The 18,744-nt window shown below is 37.6% G+C and overlaps 1 protein-coding gene across 4 annotated transcripts in view; it reads right to left on the reverse strand.

Moving 5' to 3' along the window:
- PHIP (PHIP subunit of CUL4-Ring ligase complex) overlaps positions 1 to 18,744 on the reverse strand; it is a 108,852-nt gene that overhangs the window by 89,674 nt on the left and 434 nt on the right. For all 4 annotated transcript variants that reach the window (XR_013181262.1, XM_077174853.1, XM_077174852.1 and 1 more), the window contains exons 2-6: positions 18,677 to 18,735; positions 18,455 to 18,484; positions 18,237 to 18,296; positions 8,138 to 8,288; positions 7,927 to 8,025 (exon numbers count right to left, since the gene is read on the reverse strand). Coding sequence is in view for 3 of the 4 variants with exons in the window: in XM_077174853.1 (XP_077030968.1) it covers positions 7,927 to 8,025; positions 8,138 to 8,288; positions 18,237 to 18,296; positions 18,455 to 18,484; positions 18,677 to 18,735 (399 nt within the window). In the remaining variant the exon portion in view is untranslated. The remainder of the gene's footprint in view (positions 1 to 7,926; positions 8,026 to 8,137; positions 8,289 to 18,236; positions 18,297 to 18,454; positions 18,485 to 18,676; positions 18,736 to 18,744) is intronic.

An 18,744-nucleotide genomic window follows, 5' to 3' on the forward strand; every position in this document is an offset into this window, starting at 1 on the left:
TTACTCTTTAGCCTTGATCAAAATTTAAAACATGTAAAAAACTGGTTAAAAATAAAACTAAGTGAATTAAAGAACAATCTGACATGAAAAAAAACCCTCCAAAGTATTATGAACTTACATTCTCTGGGAAGAATTTTTTTTACCAAGTTCATGCAATTAGCAGAGGGGAGGGGAAGAATCAATCTCCCACAGGTTTAAGCACTTTCCATAAACACCTAACTTTTAAGACTTCCCAAACTGGAGGGTATCTCTGGTTATTTAAAATGGAATTCTTACATCCACCACTGTTTTTCAATATCCCTTTCATTTAACTACCTTTATATTTACTCTTACCAACTTTGCCAAGTGCCAAGAATCTATCTTGATTTCTCTGACCAATTCCCACTTTTTATTCCAAACACCTGCAAATTTTGCTAGCACATTAACCTTTGTTTCCCCCCTCCAGAGTACAGGTAAAAATCAAAAATACCTGTGTGAAAAATTCCTGCATTCAAACAACAAACTTGATTTTTCTTGTTCAAGCCAAGATGAAAAAGGTTACCCACTGTCATAATAATGCCTTTGTACAAATTACAGGCCCTTGGTTTTAAAACAACTGTTACGTCAACACTTGTCAAGTCTCTACGCTATTTAGCTAGATTTTAACTGCATTTGAAAACAATGAATTTAGAAAACTCTGTGACAGCAAGTCTAATCTCTCTTGTTTTATCCATATTAGCACTCTTCTGTCTTTGCTTGGCCTCACACAAATGAGTCAGTATGAACAAAGCTGTTAATCACGGGAAGAAAGACAAGGTATAAGTAGTTAAATGGTTACAGTGGGAGCCACAAACTACATAAGGGAGTGAAGGAAGATTATACTTTATCCCAGGATGCATTAGAGAATGCTGGCTGGACCTTACAATGAGTCAACCAACTAAAAGGGAAGGGTTGTAAAGAAGAAAACAAGAGAATAGAGGTTGCATGCTCCTTGCTGGAAGGGCACTGTGAAATGGACACAGAAATTAATACTACCTTAGGTTTACATTCCCATCTTCTACTTACACATAAGGTTCTGTTTTTAAAATAAATAAATAAAATAGAAAATAGATTAAAAAACAGATGTTACTAAGTGGTTGTTACAAAACACAGTATGACAAACCACCACTTACTCCCAAATGATATTCTGGTTTCAAAATCAAAATTCTTCATATTTAATAATCAGTGAAAGCCAGTGTCTGAGAAAGCTGTGAATTTGTTGACATTGTGAAACTTACTCACAAATTTTATTATTTTAATTTGCTAACAATTCTTTACTAACTGGTTCCAAACGAAATTAAGTGGCTTCTAGTTTTTAGTAACTGGGCTTATGTTTCTATACTATGACCAGCCTCCAAGACTGATACAGTCTACTACCACCCAACCACTGGCTGAGGTGGGAAGGAACCCATGTAGAGGTAATGTATTCCAACTGCCCTGCTCAAGCAGGGTCAGCTAGAGCAGGTTGCTCAGAGCTGCATCCAGTCCAGTTTAGAGTCTCCAAGGATGGAAACTTCACAACCCCTCTGAGCAACCTGTGCCAGAGATCTTATCACCCCCCAAAGCTGTTCTCTTATGTTTAAATTGAAGTTCCTCTATTTCAGTTTTGGTTCATGATCTCTGTCATGTCAGGATGCACCAACGAGAAGAGTCTGGCTCCATCTTCATTGCAAGCTCCAATTCAAGTATTGATAACCAATGATACTACCACCACCATCCTGCCCATGCCACACTTTCTCTACTCAAGGCTAAACAAGTCTAGGTCTCTTAGCTCCTCTTTGTATAACAGGAACCTCAATTTCTTCATCACCTTTCTGGTCCTTTGACAGACTTTTAACAGCTATGTTAACCAATTAACAGACTGTCCATGTAGGTCTTTTCTTGAGGAGCTGGATCCAGCACTCCAGGTGTGATCTTATTTGCACTGACTAGAGGGGAAAGAACACCCACAATCTAATGGCAATGCACTGCCTCCAGCAACCCAGGATGCCGTTTGGGTTTTGTGTGCAAGGTCACATTGTGTCTGACACATTCAGCACCAGGACAGCCAAGTAGTTTTCTCCACAGCTGCATTCCAGCAGTCAACCCCCAGTATATCCACTGGTACATGAAGTCATTCATCCCCAGGGGCAGGACCTCGGCTCTTCTCTTTGTGAAAATTCATTAGATTCTTGTTGACCCATTTCTCCACTCTGTCAAGGTCCTTCTCATTCACTACTCCTGGATTTCAGTTGTTTGACAAACCTTTTCCATCATCCAAGTTATGTTCCATCATCCAAGTTATTAATGAAGATGTTGAATAATACTGGCTCTTGCATCAACCTCTGGAGTGCATCGTTAGGGACTGGCTCTTGTGCCAGACACTGGAATTCACTCTGCTGATCACAGCCCTTTGACCCCAGCAGTTCTGTCATATCTTTTCAGCTTGTCATTGAGAATATTATAGAAGTCTGTTCAGAAAGCCTTGCTGAACTCAGGATAAATAGCATTCACTACTGTCCCCTAATCTCCAAGCCCCTCATCTCCTTTAAAAGGTTATTGGGCTAGTCAGGCATAATTTCTCCTTCATAGATCAATACCAACAACTCTTAATCATGTATCTGTCTTTTCCTATCTTGACCTCCAGAAATATTTGCTTCATCACTTGCCCAAGGACTGAGATGAGGAGGACCCACCTTAAGTTCTATAAAGTCTCCTTCTCATCCTACTCCAGGTCCCCTGTCCTATTCAGCAGCAGGACTACTGTTCCTCCTACTGCTGACAGACCTGAAAAGCTTCATGTGTTGATTCATATCCCTCACCATATTTATTGCCAGAAGAATTCCAACTTCCATTACTACAAAATCACAGAATGGCTGAAGTTAGAAAGGACCTTTAAAAATCATCCAGTCTAACCCTCCTTTGAAAGAAGGGCCAAATATTGCTCAGAATCTTGCATCTCTAGAGTTTAAAAAACCAAGTGGGGTAGAGGAAAAAAAAATGCCATTCTTGACCTAAAGGCTCTAAATGTAAGAGTTTAAATTCCTTTTTTCATAAGGGCCACTCAGGAACCTAAAATGCAACTTCGTTTTTAAAATATTGCTTCTGCTGTCACAATTCACTGCTGCCAGCAACCTTAATCTCAAAACCACACATCTCAAAGCGTCAAAAACACTTTATTTGTTTGGTTTCCTGTGGAACAAAAGTCAAACAAAGCTGATGAAAGTGGTGGGAGTTTTCAGTGGAACTTGCAGAAGAGTATAGATTTTCTCCCACTCAAAAGGCATGCAACAGGCACCAAATTAATGCCTTCATGGTTTCAGAACTTCTCTAACTCATTCGCACCCCAAATAGAACAGGCAGCTCAAAGAAAAACAGAAATCTGTTAAAAGGATGATAAATTTGGGCATCTGAAAGATATGGCAGTATTAGCCCTCTTTTTTTTTCCACTTGGCTTTCTTTCTACTTTCTAATTTTACCAATATGATCAATTCTATCTCCTTATTTACATGGTCTTATCCTTGAATATGGAATATGCCTTAAAGATGGGGGATAGTAATCTGCCTTATCCACTAGCCAGTGATAAATCAAATTTAATTTGTACCACGTACAGGTTACATTTTTAAAATGCATACACAATCTTTCATTTTCTTCCTTTCTGGAGTTGTATTTAACTAATGGAAGTTCTGTTCTGAAAACCAGAATCCAACTTCATTCCCCATCCAGTCACACAAAAATAGAACCAGATTCAGAAGAATCCTGGAAGGATACCCAAAGGATATAATTCACTTACAACTCTTACCCTTATTGAATCAAGTTTCATTAACTTAAGAGGCTAGACAGGCCTCTAATGAATACCACAGAATTCAGAGCTGTTAAAAATAGTAGTAGAGACTGCTAGACAACTCCTTTCACTCTCCAAGCTAGTAAGACTGAATGTATCAAGCATTCTGTTTGGTGCTGTTGAAGGCTTTTTTTCTCCCTTCTTCAAAGACATCCAAGACCAAAAAAAAACAAACCAAAAAACAACCAGCTTGAGCTGAGTTCTAACTTCCTACCATTCCTCTGTTCAGCTTTCAAACTCTATACAGTATTCCAAGTCTCTTGACTTAGACATGACTGTCAACCAAGTAAAATGATTAAGCTTGCTATGTTATCAAGCCAAAACTTGTCTCTGGTCAAATCATGAAGGTAAAAAAATATCAACTCCTAACTGGAGTATTTCTGAAAACACAAAAATTTTATATACACCTCAAACTTCCCATACAATATTCATTTGCTTGATAAAAGCAACTGCCAACCCTTCCTAATTCAGAGTGGCTAAATGCGAGGTATTTCAAGAAGCAAAAAACAAAAACAAATGAAAGCTACACAACCTTCCAAACTTCTCTGGCTTCAGTAATACCTCATATATTTCACTATATAGCTCCATTGGTACTTTATTCAAAGTTCCATGACTTCTATCGCTTATTTATTCTTGCACACTAACAAGTCATTTACTTTAGTATAATTCACTCTTGACTTGACTAAATGTGTATAACAAGATGTTACTTTTACACAGATCTTTTAATAAAAATGTAGTCTTTGCCTTTATTTTCTTCCTATAGTTAACAGAAAAATAGAGTTGCACAAAGTACTGGGAAGTTAGTTTTTAGGCCTTAAGTATTTACTGCATTTCTAAAAATAGACATTTACACTGCTTTCAGAATCTGGCATTCTCTTTACAGCCAAAACACCAATACCACTTAAAAAACATACTGAAAAAAGTGTAAAATGCCTCAGAACTTTTCTTGAGATTGATTACTCTACAAAACTGTGAAATACTGGTTTTGGAAGGCAGATATTTTTGCTGGTCAGGAAAAAAGAAATCTTCTCTGTCGGGGACAAACAGCCAGTCTCATTCAGATTTTCACACCCAAGTGGTCAGCTTTCACAAGAGTTCTGAACTCAATCTCTTGAAGGCTTATGCTTAGGTTTGTTCCTTTTTCAGCAGTTCCCAAAAATTACTGAAAAAGACCTCTCTTTCTGCATCCACAAAAATGAGACCTTTAACAAAACAAATTAGCATATGACTTAGCTGCTTTTGCTCTTTATTAAGCACTTCAGCAACTTTTTTATAAGATATATACAAGTGAGTGAGCCTATATAAGATATACACAAGTGAGCCCAACTGGACAAAGACTATTCCATATTCAAGTTTTACTTTTCATCATGTTCTACAGATACTCTGTAGCTTCCAGGGGAAAATATGTACTTGTACAGATCTATTTTAATTGGTATAAGCCAGCTACCTACAAGGCAGGTGGCACAATATCGACAAAAATAATTCTAAACAATACCACATCAGCATCATACCTGCATTGATTCATCAGGCTAGGAAATAAATTAACAACTTTGTACATTCACTGAAATGTAAGTTAAGTTTTCCTGGACAACACAGAAGAATTTCAATGTCTTTATTCCTATTCCTTAAACATTAGTAGGTTATCTACCTGAAATACATACAGCCTGAAGAATAATAGGTTCTAACTTTTTTTTTACATAAAATATAGTCTTCCCAGGGGAAAACTGGAAGTTATTTAAGGAAACAGGAAAAAAAAATCTAATTCAATTTATAAAAGAAATGTCATTCAGGTTCCTTATTTTATTGAGAGATCAGAGTAGACAGAATAAAATACATCAAAAGTAAATGCTTTAGCATACAGCTCTGGACCAAATATCCCAAAAATTCAAATACACTTCACAGTTGAAAACATTCCGTTACCAGCACTTATATGAATGTTTAGAAAAGGAAATTACTGGTCATGAAAAAAGTGATATTTGAAATAACTGTAATTTTGCAAACATTCAGTGCTTTACAAAAGGTTCAATAAAAATAACATTTATTTAGAAAGCCTGACTTGTTCTTCTCTAAAAAGAGTCTGAAAGTTATTTTTCTTAATATTTTATTTCACTACCACAGCAGCTCTACAGCTTTCTTTGAACTTCAACTACCATGGATCTCATACACTGATCTTTTTTCCTTTAAAAAGTATACACCAGCTACCACACACTGTAAGCCACAGTACAACATAAAACAGTCCTCAATCATTCTGATTCCTCCAACATGTTTTAATACAAGAAAAGCTTCACAAGAAAAGCTAAGCAACCACTAAAGAAATCTTCGCTATTAAAAAGCTCAGTCCTACAGTCACCTTGCAAAAATAGCCCAAGATTTTCCAAGACTATTATCATCAAGCCATTGCACAACCACTCAAGAAGGGAATTTTCTAACCAGCAACAAGCATTTTCTCCTACACACCTAGAGCACAACACAAAAAATACCCTCTAAGTGAATACAAAACCAGTGGCTCTAAACAAAACCACATTGAATGATGCAGGTGCTACATTAGGGTTTAAGTGAACCACTGCTGATCAATACACATACCAGCTGAGGAGTTCTTAAAGCTCAGCTCTAAACAGCAAGCAAAACCACATTCTCAGCCTACAGTCCAAGCATCTACAGAAATATCATGGAAAGCATGTAACTTGTGCTTTAAAATGGAAATGCTACGAGGACACTAAATACTCTGCCATCTACCAAGTCAAAATTGGCTGTGCTGAACCTGAGAGTTTAGCTATAGCATGGTTCTGATCCAGCTGTTGTGAGAGAAATATAGTTCTCTGGATTAAGTGTAATGGTGTATATTTTGATACTTGATTTTGAGTTTCTTCAACTGAAGAAAAACTACAAATAGCCCAAATTAGTCTCTCTTGATTATACATGTTATCTGTATCTATTTAAATTGATTAAAAACTTAGATGCTACCAAAAGCCTCCAAAAGGAGTTTAGAGACTGAAGAATTGCCGTGGCAAGTTACCACATTAAAAAAGTCTCTGTCCCTAATAGTGTGTGCCTACATATTTATACCGTGATACTATATATAGCGTATGCAAATATATTTTTTCACATACTTTGTTATATATTAGTTTCCCAATACATCTGCAAATCTTCTCTTTTTTTTTTTTTTTTTTGCCAAGACAGAAATCTTTGTCTTTGCAGCAGCAGCTGCACCTGATCCAGAGCCAATCAACAGGATATTCTCTGCCCACTCTCATCCAACACTGCACATCTATCTGCAACTACCATTTTATTAAAAAGACCTACACCAGTCCTTTTCTGGTGTAATCCACACAGACAATTTGGTCTTAATCATTTCCCCTTCAGTGGACATCAATAGAGAAAGATGAAAAGATGCCAGTGATTCTGCTCATTTTTCTATACATGAAAAAAAGAGAAAGGGTGCTCCTTAAAGAATCTTCTAAAATATCACATCTTCCAGCAACTAAACAAGTGTGTATCTTTGTTCTTAAAACATGAAAGCTAACAAACATTTCAGTGACCATGTGAGAGCTTAAAAATAAAAACTAGAATACCTCTGACCTCCAGCTTTCAATTTTTCAACAGTACATACAGCACATGCATCCTTCATGATATAGCACAGCAGAGAAAGCTAAAGGACAGCTACAGAATTAGTGAATGGACCAGACTGCAAAAAGAATAACTTCTACAAGACTCAATTCTTTCCAAAGGTAACCATTACCAGACTTACTTTCCTACCAATAGGTGTAGGCCTTGCTGCCCTATGATACTAATTATTTATCTATTGGCAGCCTTATTATATCTTTAAGAAAGAGTTTTGTTTGTATGTAGTTATAGTTTAAATACATTTCATTCAATTTCATATTTCAAAGACAAAATTAGCTTCAGAAGAAATTTTACAATAAATATAGAAACACAGCATCTTAATAAAAACACTAGAAGTAAGGTACATGACACTAACAAGGGTAAATATAAACAGAACTACTATTTATCTCTCACCATCATAATAATCATTCACCCTGAGAGTTAGGTATTAAAATGGCAGTGCCAGAATAAAATTGACTCACCTATACTAGGTGGACTGCCATAATTTACAGGGGACTCTGGAGGCCTTCCACAATGTAGTGCAGCAAGAGCAGATCCTTTCCATACAACATGTTTGCAACCTGTTTGTTAAAAATCACACCAAAAAATGAAGGCAAGTGAGCTTTTTCATGCAAAACCACAGGAAAGGTATGAAATATCAAGAAGTCTCAAATGCTCATGCAATTTTCATACTTTTGTTTGTACGAAGCAAAGACTGTCTGCCAGCCCCCAGTAATGTCTGCACTCCAGGGACGCTTTGTGGAATTTCTTGCTCTAGAAGTGGTCCAAGTCGATGGCATATTTGAAGCAAGTGATCAGGTGCCAAGTGTCTGTAGTATTTCACCTATTACATCAAAGAGCAAACAGAACATTTGAGAAAGAATGCAAAACTTTTGATGCCTTACTGGTTTAATCTTTCCCCCCCCAGATTGTTACACAAATTTGTAACAAAATTATAGGATATTAAAGGATAAAAAGGAATAATGACCTTTAAGTACAATAATTCATTCCAGCTGGTCCTAATTAATTCTTCTATTCAGTACATGCCATTTTGTACAGAGAACTGTTGGTATTTACTACTTTCTGACTTCAAGCCACAATTGGTCATACTAATAAGCTCCCTTATAACCACAGTAAAAAAAAATAAAAGTATACATTCAATGTTACATTTAAGTAGTGGCCTGGTCAATTTAAGTTACTGTAAGATAAAGATGAGACGAAGATTGTAAAGACAGGAACATTTACTTCTTTCAATAATTACAAATACTAAATAAATAACATAGCTTTGTAAAAGAAAATTAAAAAACATTCTGTCTCAATTTACCTAAGTTAAAACACCTTGAAACTTCACAACTGGCTTGATTTATTTTACATCTAAAGCTTTGAAACAAAAACATTGGCTTAAGTAATTCAAATTTTAAATTGGTATATGTCGTCCCTCTTGCATCTATAAACATGACAAGTTTTTGCAACAGGTCATAATTACACAGTACAAAAACAAGCACCTATTATCAGCAACATAATTTCTCACCACTTGATAATAAACCACCTTTAATGACTGCCAGATAAAAACAGTTTATTCTTTTGAACTAACATAAATCTAGATCAGAGAACTGTCTTAAATAATAAGGGGGGGGAAAATGCTTTTGAAATGTATGTGACAACAGTAAAAATCCTACTAACATAAGGCTTTTGCCTAAGAAATAGCATTTTTAAAACGCAAAAGCTGTTGTCAATTCAGACTATAACAGAAACAAATTAAAATTATAAATAAAGGGGGAGAATAGACTCAATTTCTCAGATTCTTGTATAGAATTTGGCATGTAGTAGTTTTGTCCCTCATCCAGCCTGAAATACATTTTCACAGTTTTACTTCACAGAAGAGGGGGGGAAAACAGCAAAATACTGAAGAGAAAGCTTGTGATGTTTTGTTATTCTGTAACTAGAGGAGATCTTGACTGCACTTAGGCAGAATGATACTTCTATATTACACTCAATTAAGAGAATATACCTCATTCTTCATCAAATGTTCTCCTATCTTGCTGACAACCACAATCATTTAATGTACTCCAGCAGTTTGTTAACATTAAGAGTGCTGATGTCTGAAACTGAGGTTCTGGAAAAACCTTGCTAACACCAGTAATTCCCACCACCACCACAATCTCCTAGTGAAGGAGGGCAAGTTTTCTCTGTCCTGTCTTGGTCTAACACTGGCCAGCAGTTCAGCCTTCTGCAGCCACTTGCTCATTCTCATTGCAGTGGAATGGTGGAGAAAATCAGATGGGTAAAAGAGAAAAAACTTGTGGATTGAAATAAAAACAGTTGAATAAGTAAAGTAAAATCTGCACAGCAAGCAAGGCAAAGTAAGAATTTATTTACTACCTCCAATCAGTAGGCAAATGTTTAGCTGCTTCCTGGAAAAAGGGGTTTTCCTTCTATGGATTATATTAAATTTTTAGAAAGCCTTGCAAACTGTCTGAATTTGGCTGCCTAAAAGTTCAATAACTTGCAAAAATGACACAAGCAAAAAAAAAAAGTTTTATTAAAAAAAATATTTTACTTAAATAAAATTGCAGCTCTTCGTAAAGATCAGTTAATTTAAAATTGCTGAATTCAATGTCATCAGACATGCACACAGAAGAGTGGCAAAAAATAATTCAGAATTATTATGATAAGAAAAATTAATCAGAATAGCAAATCAATATGCTTTTTTCTGCTTAAAGAAGTAATCACAGTCAAAATATATGCATGAGAGCTCTAAAATATCTAAATAGCCATAAGAAGTTATGAAGCTGTATACACTTTTGCCATCAACAGCCCTGATCCATTTCCTTAGCTTTTGTTCTCCTCTCTCCTATCAAAAGGACCACAAAAATTTAACAAACACTGCTCTTTTCTTAATTCCATCTGAAACCAGAATTTACATCTGCAGAATCTGAATTCATCTCTCAAAGATTAAAAACTATGGAGTTTTCTGGTTTAACCATGAATAACACAACTAAATACACAATACAGTTGTCATTTTATCCTGCTCAAGATCCTACAGTTTTACACATCCTAAGAAATGCACAAAATCTAAAGTAAATGAAGTAAATAATCTTTGACACATTCCAAAACTACAGCAAGCTGACATCTTGAGTCATATTTCTCATGATTTGTCATCAGCCATGCACTCACTTTTTTATTTTAGCAGAAACTAGGTAGGCTCAATTCCTCTTGCAGCTTTTAAAGCAAATGTTTTGATAAGAGCTATCTGTTTTGTTCTTGATCATCTGTATTAAAGATCTCAATATATACCTTACACCCACGCTGAAGTCTCTTCTAGTTTAAGTCCATTTATGTGAAAAGAGCTATTTATGACACATTATGCAGTAGTTGTGTGATGCTTCTTCACAGCATTTGTCTAAGTAATCATAGTTCAGTACTAAGCAGCATTTGCAGCAGCTCATTAACAAACTGATTCAACAATACTTGGGAGCTGTACACTTTGCCAAAACAGAAGTGGCACTGCCCATTTAAATACTTGTCAGTTGCAGGAATTTTATAGAGCTACTTCATGAACCATGAACAGTCAATATTCGGCCCTTGTTTTCCTTCATAAAGCTAAAGTACACACAAGAAACTTAAATAAAAAGATAGGCTTTGTTTCTCTGTAAAATCAGATAAGAAAACTTATTTAATAATGTCTTTATTTGGACTGATTTATTTTTCCTTTTCTTCTTCTACAAACAAATAAAATGTGGAACTTGAATAACTTATTTAAAACAGGCTATTAATTTTCTCCAGGTGACATAATTTCTTCATTAAAAAAAAATAAAATTCTTTATCTACTCCAGCTGCCTGACCACTTCAGGGCTGACCCAAAGTTAAAGTACAGTGTTAGGGGCACTGCCCAAATGTCTCAGCCAGCACCAGGCTTGGGGCTTTAACCATCTCTCTGGGAAGTCTGTTCCAGTGATAATTTGTATGTGTGAGTATTATGGTGGAAGTCACTAATTAAAAAACTGTGTAACAGAAATTCACCCAATTTCTCCCTTTTGAAAAAGGCAAAATGAGAATTGCAGAAAAGATAACCACAACCTCGTAGCAACAAATCAAGACAGGACAAGATAAGTTTATTTAATACATTAAACTAAAATTATTCAGATTGTTCCATGGTGCAGCCTACCAGGAAACAACTCTTGCAGTGACAAACTGCAAAAAGAACCTAGAATCAACAAAAATATACCTGCAATGCAAAAAATCCACAACCTGAGTACTTTTAAGTCAGATTATTGAAACAAAACAATAATTTTTTGTTTTAATGGTAACTTTAGAAGCTTTGTCAGAAACAGAAAAGCTCAACACAATTCGGAATGAAATTTGAAATGAATAGAATGAAAGAACAGAATAAAATTTGGTTGGATATCAATCTATGATTCCAAGAGAGAAAGGAAAGCAAAAGGAAAAAAATAACAGATGTACAAGTATTTAAAATTCATACAGCTCTAAATGAAAGTGAAAACTGGACTCTACAAACAGGAATTTTAAATTTATATGCCAAAACTGTGATGTCAAACAGCATAAAAAGCGCAGGATTTTTTCTCTGCCAGTCTCGGCTGAAATTCTAGTTGTTTTTCTTCCTTGCCCTATTAGGCTTTTTTCAGTGTCACATTCTGTCTGTGCTCCCAAAAGAAATGCATAGAAGACGTGCTTTTAAGGTAAAATAATAAACCCTCTTTTTGTTCTCACAGTCTTTTCACATAAGTTAACGCTTCTTAATCATTACTGTAACATAAATTAAACTCTGTTAGCAAGTACAAAATGTTCAGATCTTAAGCATAAATATTATTTTCTAGAAAATCAGAAGCAACATTGCCCTCAAACCTCTCCCTTTACCAACTACCCCAACTTCACCCATTCCAAACTAGCAGCACAGGAATACACAAAATGCAGCTCCACACCTATCTGGACTAACGTACAAATCTTTATCACCTTTGAAATAGACCTAAGTGCTTATATTTTCATTCTGCATGACTCTGCAGCATAATTCAGCATCAGAATCACAATGAATAAAACAAAAGAATCGTGATTTAACCTAGAGCCTTTAGTTAAATTTGCAATACATAATGCAGTTATTCACCACCAGTGTTTTAGACATCAAGTAAAATATGACCTTATTCTAGTGCTCCAAATACTCTGCACACTGAAACATTCTCTCAAAAATTGTTAGTTTCCCCCCTCACCCTGCTAACAGTCAACATGTTCAACTACCAGATCGGCTGTAAATATGTTTCAGAAAGACACATTTCCACACAAGGACATTTAACAACAAAAATTACGTCAGTCAGCTACCTATATTCCAAGATGTGAGAGCTCAATCTTACTAACACCAGCAGCTATCCCACTTTAACTACCCTGCTATGTAACATATTACCCAAAACAAGCCCCAAATTGAATTACAGTAATTGTTGTACTCTATCAGATCATCAATCTAATAGAGTACCATGTACCACCAGCTACTGCCTTATCACTTTAAAATTAGGAATTGCAACAAAATGGAAGTAGTTGTCTCTGAAGAATTCTTATTCCCTTTTTTCTTTTTTTTTAGGGGGGAGACAGGGCAGGGACAACCAACAACAGGGAGGGAGAATCATTTTCCCCAAAACTATTTATTTCTTGGATACTTCCAATTCTGCTTGAGCTAAAACTATACAAATATTTAACCACTATTTCCAATCAGAATGACTATTATTTTCCTGTGAGATTACTCTTTCTCTAATAAATACATCTGTATGAAACCAGCCATCCCAAGAACACATTATTTTTTCAACTATTTAATGCTTTTAATAGGTGGGAGGCCAGAGCAGATAAACTCAAGCCTTAGTATAAACAATGTGCCACAAGCTTAGCACATGAGAAGGTGTGAGCAGAGGCAGCATTTTTTGCCTTATGGACTAAGATGTTCAGCTGTGCCTGTTACTGTTAAATTACCTGTAGCTATTTGCCTTTCTTAAACTCTCTCATAATGTTTTGTGGGTTTTGTTGGGTTTGGGGTTTTTTAAACAAAAGTTACACTTTAGAAACTTGATATTCCTCTTCATCCCATCTCTCAACAGTGTTTCTTAGTCCCAGTTTGAAAAAACTAGCACAAAACACAGTTGGCTTGGCCTTTTCTCCTGATTATCTGTGGAACAAACAAATGCGTGGTGCTACTTAAAACAAACAAGTGTTTCCCCATATCAAAATATACTGGTCTGAACAGAGAGGTTTTAACATCACCCAAGTTCTCAACTATGGGAATAGTCTGTAGAGCAGACACATTTGTCTTTTAGAACTCAGAGGAAATATTTAAGTTGATATATGTCCAACAGAAGCACAGTTAATGAGGACAAAAATCTGGCTAAGGATAACAATCAGAATACTTCAGTTTTCTTACCACAGTGCCAAGTTCACCTTCCAAAATATTGTATAGATTGTCCCCAAAATACTGTTAATAAAATCTAGGTGCTAATGCAGCTCTCTGATTCAACTCAATTTTGCTCCCTATTTCTTGGAATATCTTTACAGAACAAGCTTTCTTTCCTAGAGAAATAAACCACTTATTACCTGGTTACTTATTAAGAAACAATTTCTAAATAGTAACCACAATTCGGCAAGAAGACTTAACTATTACATGAACAAAGAAACACAGTATCAATGTACTTAGTGTCCCAGTCCCACAGATACTCTTTGTAACTTCGCCGAGATTTGCACCACAAAAAAAAAAAGAGCAGTGAAATGGCCTGAAAAAAGTGTTTTGTAATTTTTACTTGAAATCACATTAATAATTGTGGGCAGGAGAAGAGAAAGGCACAAATGTCAGCAAAACAATCATCAGCAGTTCCTGAGACCAAGGCATACTGCCTATTAAACATATTGGGCCATTCTATTTAGTGTGAAGTCCCAGCTTTCTCCCTCCTCAACCACCACCATCACCACCATGAATAAAATTCTAATTCAACAGAGAAAATGACAATTACATTGATATTCTGGATAAGACCTTAAAAACAAAATAAAACCAAAAACCACCACAAAATACACACATACACAAAAAAAACCCAAAACCAAAAACAACAACAACAAAAAAAACCCCACAACATTCCCTATGGTAGCTCCAAATTGTCAAAGTGAATCTCAACAGTTGGTTTCATTCAGATGAAGTCTACTTTGGTCCCAGAAGAAGCAACTGCAACACCTTCTCCAACCCCTCCACACTCACTCCTATCATCTCCCTCGTGGTGGCAGTAAGACCCATGGTGTAGCACACAAAAAGAGCTGAGCATCTTAAAATTGCTGTTCATTTTTGAGACAGGTCAGCTGCCTCATCCAACTAACCACACATTTGGATAAGCACTCGTGCCTACACAAAAGATGCAGCAGAAATGCACAGCTTTCATCCACAGCATACAATTAGTGCAGCTACACCCATAGGGAAACTGCAACACGAAAAAAACAATTACCCTGGAGTCAAATGATGCACCAAAGCTTGCTCATGTAATAAAGGCCCTAACAAAGGTGTTGAAAAGCTTAAAAATGTAGCACAACACTTAAACATCTTATCCACAACGTCTAAACAATCCACAGGGCTGCCTTGCTCTGCTGTTAACTCTTAAAATTTCTCAGTTTTTGTTTCCCATAGCAAGAAAACCTCAATATTTCAAAAGAGAGACAATAAGCTATCCTACAATTTGCAAGTCTTCACAACAGAAGGAAGAACACAAAACATCCTGAGATCTGTTACTGAAGAGTCCCACTATCCTTGCTGGATATATATTGAAAGTGGCCTACTGGGACTCCATTGTCACAGGGTCTTTGGTTATAGGAGAAATAGAAATCTTAATACTGGTAATATTAGCATGAGATCAGCACTCTGAAATAAGAGCCTACACTATCAAAGCCATATTCATGTTATTTATTTCACCACACATACTGACTCTAGAAAAATATAATATAGGAATACTGGAATTCAAGAAAAATCATTTAAGAACATAATATAATAGCTTTTCTAAACTCACATATTTGCCTGTAGCATTACAAGCATACACAGCATGGTATTAGCTTATTTAATAAAATGAAACAATTATTTTCACTGACCAAACAGAAAAATTAAAGTAACTTGCAAGACAAAAATTGCACCAGATTTAACATTATTTGCACAAATTAAGTAACAGAAATAAAACATCTAGGGCTGTGAATTCCAGTCTAATAACAAAAAGTTAACTCCAATAAAAATTCTTAAATAAATGCTTTCAAATGAGGACAAAACCAGAAATACTATCTCTTGAAAATATATTCATATATATTAAAGGAATTATTTTTCAAAAAATATGGGTATAATAAAAAGCATGATTTTGTACACAACGAAAGAGAAGCTTGGGATTAAATTTCATCCCAGTAAACAGAGCCCTCATTCCTTCCCAGAGTAAAAGTCAAACATCTAACACTACATTTACTGGTAATTTTATTTTTTTAGCCTTTTATCCCTTCAGACCTCTCTACAAAGTTTAGTGAAAGCTTAGGGCATTCATGTCTGAGAAAGGGTATCAAAACATGGCAAAACGTGCCATCTTGAGAAGGAAGAGTTCGCATCTTACTGCTGGAAAATTAAAAAAAAAACAAACCAACGTTAGCTCCATCATTCTCTATCTCAAAAGCTAAGAATCCTTTGGTTTGAGACAAATAAGTTTTTGTTTAAAGAGGACACAGTGAAAAACTCTTCTTTTGTACAAAATACAACTGTCATGTGCAAATACACTTCCGTGCCAGCTTTCACATGCCTAAAATGTCAAGTAATACAAAGTTCACACAGCTTTGACAACTGAAGCAAGAACAAATACAGATGGAGGGAAACATCAATAACAAAGTAACCAATTACAGACACACGCCTCCTCCAAAATCTAGGTAGGGAAAAGGTGGGAAAGCACTTAGAAATGTTTATTAGGAAGTCTAAGGAAACTTTGTTTTGAACAGAAGACAAGGAAAAGAGAAAGGAGCTAGTCAGCAGCACCTCCCTGAATATAAGCATCCAGCATCAAGTCCAAGTTTTAAGGAAGTACATCTCATGTCATTACCTATGCTTACTAAATTGGTATTTACCTGCATTGCACAATGAAAAGAAGCTTCTTGGAAAGGGTCTGAATGAACTTATTTCTCACCAACTCTTCTTACTTCAAGCTTTAAAGTGTCTTTTTTTCCTCACTTTTCTTTTTTTCACATCCTTTTATACTCTAATTATATAGAAGAAACTCAAATCCATGCTACACTAAGACTGTGCCTCCAAGTCTTTATAATTTATAGGACAAAAGAGAAAGGTTATTGATAAGTTTTACCAAGCAACTCCTTGAAATGGGTAAAACAGCCTTACAAATAAATAAGTAAATAAGAATATTATAATATATCATGCACTTTGAAATTCCCAGTTGAGTTTCTTCATATTTGATTTCAAGTTAAAAAATACTTGTATGTATTCTTATGTTTTCCACAAGCTAATTGCTGTCAGCTCTTCCACACCATACACATGAAAATGCCTATGCCAATGCAACTCTTGCTACAGAAAAAAAGCAATGCTGTAAGTAAATCTGTTGTAACTACAATAAATACCTATGCTTCATACGATAATATTTGTTATAGAATTAAAAAAATGTATATGGCAACAGTCTTTATCAGAGGCATTACAAATGGAGTATCAGAGGCATTACAAATGGAGATGGTTCTGTCTCCTTTCGTGTAAGTTCAAAAGTTCTCAACATATCCATGTTTCAGAAGTACAGGAGTTCAGAAGTACTACAAGCAACCAGCAAGGGAAATCTCTCTTTGATGAGCATCACAAACAGGACTCAGCCTTTCTCTTAAATCGTTTTCAGAAATTCAGAGACTAAATTATACAATAGTGTACCTGCAATGAACACAATACTAGCAACAAGTTGCTAACACACACAATTCAGACACCTCATTTGCTGTTTTGCCAAGTGCTGCAGTTAACAACATGTTAGGGGAAAAAAATCCAGGCCCCTCTCTGCTAGCCAGAGGTACATCGCTGAGAGGAACACTTGATTTTATCACTGATCTAACCCGAGATGAAAAGCACGCACTAGGAAGTTTTAAAAAAGAACCAACCAAAAATCCACCCATCAAATTTCTGATGTGACCCTGGCAATCCCGGTTACTCCCACGCACCACACACGGTGTATAAAACTCTGCCAGGGACGCAGCGCACCTGGCAGGCGGGCGGGCCCGCCCGGGGCAGCCGCTCGGCGCGGCGCGGGCGCGGGTGCGGGTGCGGAGCGCGGCCGGGCCGCGGCCATTGTGTGCGCGCGCGGCGCACAGCGCCCCCGCACGGCCGCGCGCGCCCCGGCACCCGCCGCCGCCGCTGGCCCCGCCCCGCCCGGCGCCGCGCCGCGCGCGCGGCTGTGGCGCCCGCCCGCACCGCGTCCGTGACGTCGCGGAGCGAGAGCGGCCGGGCCCGGCGCGCGCGTTGTTATTGACCCCGCTCGGGCGGGCACCGGCCGGACCCCGGCCCGAGCCCGCCCCGGGACACTGACAGGGGGTGCAGGGAGGGACAGAGGCTGTCAGAAATAAATTTAAATTTAAAAAAAAAAAATCCAAAGTTTTGTTGCTTTTTTTTTCCTAAGTTGGTGCCTTTTTTTTTTTTTTTTTTTTTTGCGGGAAATTCAATTTTTTCACCGGGCTGTTCAGGGAGAGTGAGGGAGGGGGAAAAACAACTTTGCCCGCCGCAGCGCTCTCTCCTGTTACCAGCGCCTGCTCCTCTTACCAGGTTCTCGTAGCTCCGGGGATGCTCCTTGCCCGTCCAGTCCGTGCGCTTGGGCAGCAGCTGAGGGAGGGAAGAGAGGGCGCCCCGTGAGCGGCTCCCCCCGCCCCCGAGGAGCCCCCCGGCAGCGCCCGGGATGGGGCGGGGGAAGCGGGAGAGCGAGGGAAGGGGGAGGGAGGCCGCAGGCGGGGCGAGTGCCGGGTGCACGGCGCCGCTCTTACCTCTTTCTCCGCCACTTCTCGGATCAGGACCTGCAGCAACAACAAAAGCGGGGCGTGAGAAAATGTTTCAAAAAGAGAGAAAACGGGAGAAGGACGACGAGGCGGCCAGCGCGCCGCCCGATCAGCCGCCCTGCCCGGCCGCCCCCTCCCCACCAGGCCCGGCGGCGCTATCCATCCATCCATCCATCCAGCCATCCATCCATCCATCCCTCCATCCCCTACCTGAGCCGCTTGCTGGCATGGTCCGTCCTCCAAAAAGCGAGCGATGAGGAAGTAGAGCTCTGCGGAGA

Source organism: Agelaius phoeniceus, chromosome 3 (assembly GCF_051311805.1).
Source record: "Agelaius phoeniceus isolate bAgePho1 chromosome 3, bAgePho1.hap1, whole genome shotgun sequence".
Lineage (NCBI taxonomy): Eukaryota > Metazoa > Chordata > Aves > Passeriformes > Icteridae > Agelaius > Agelaius phoeniceus.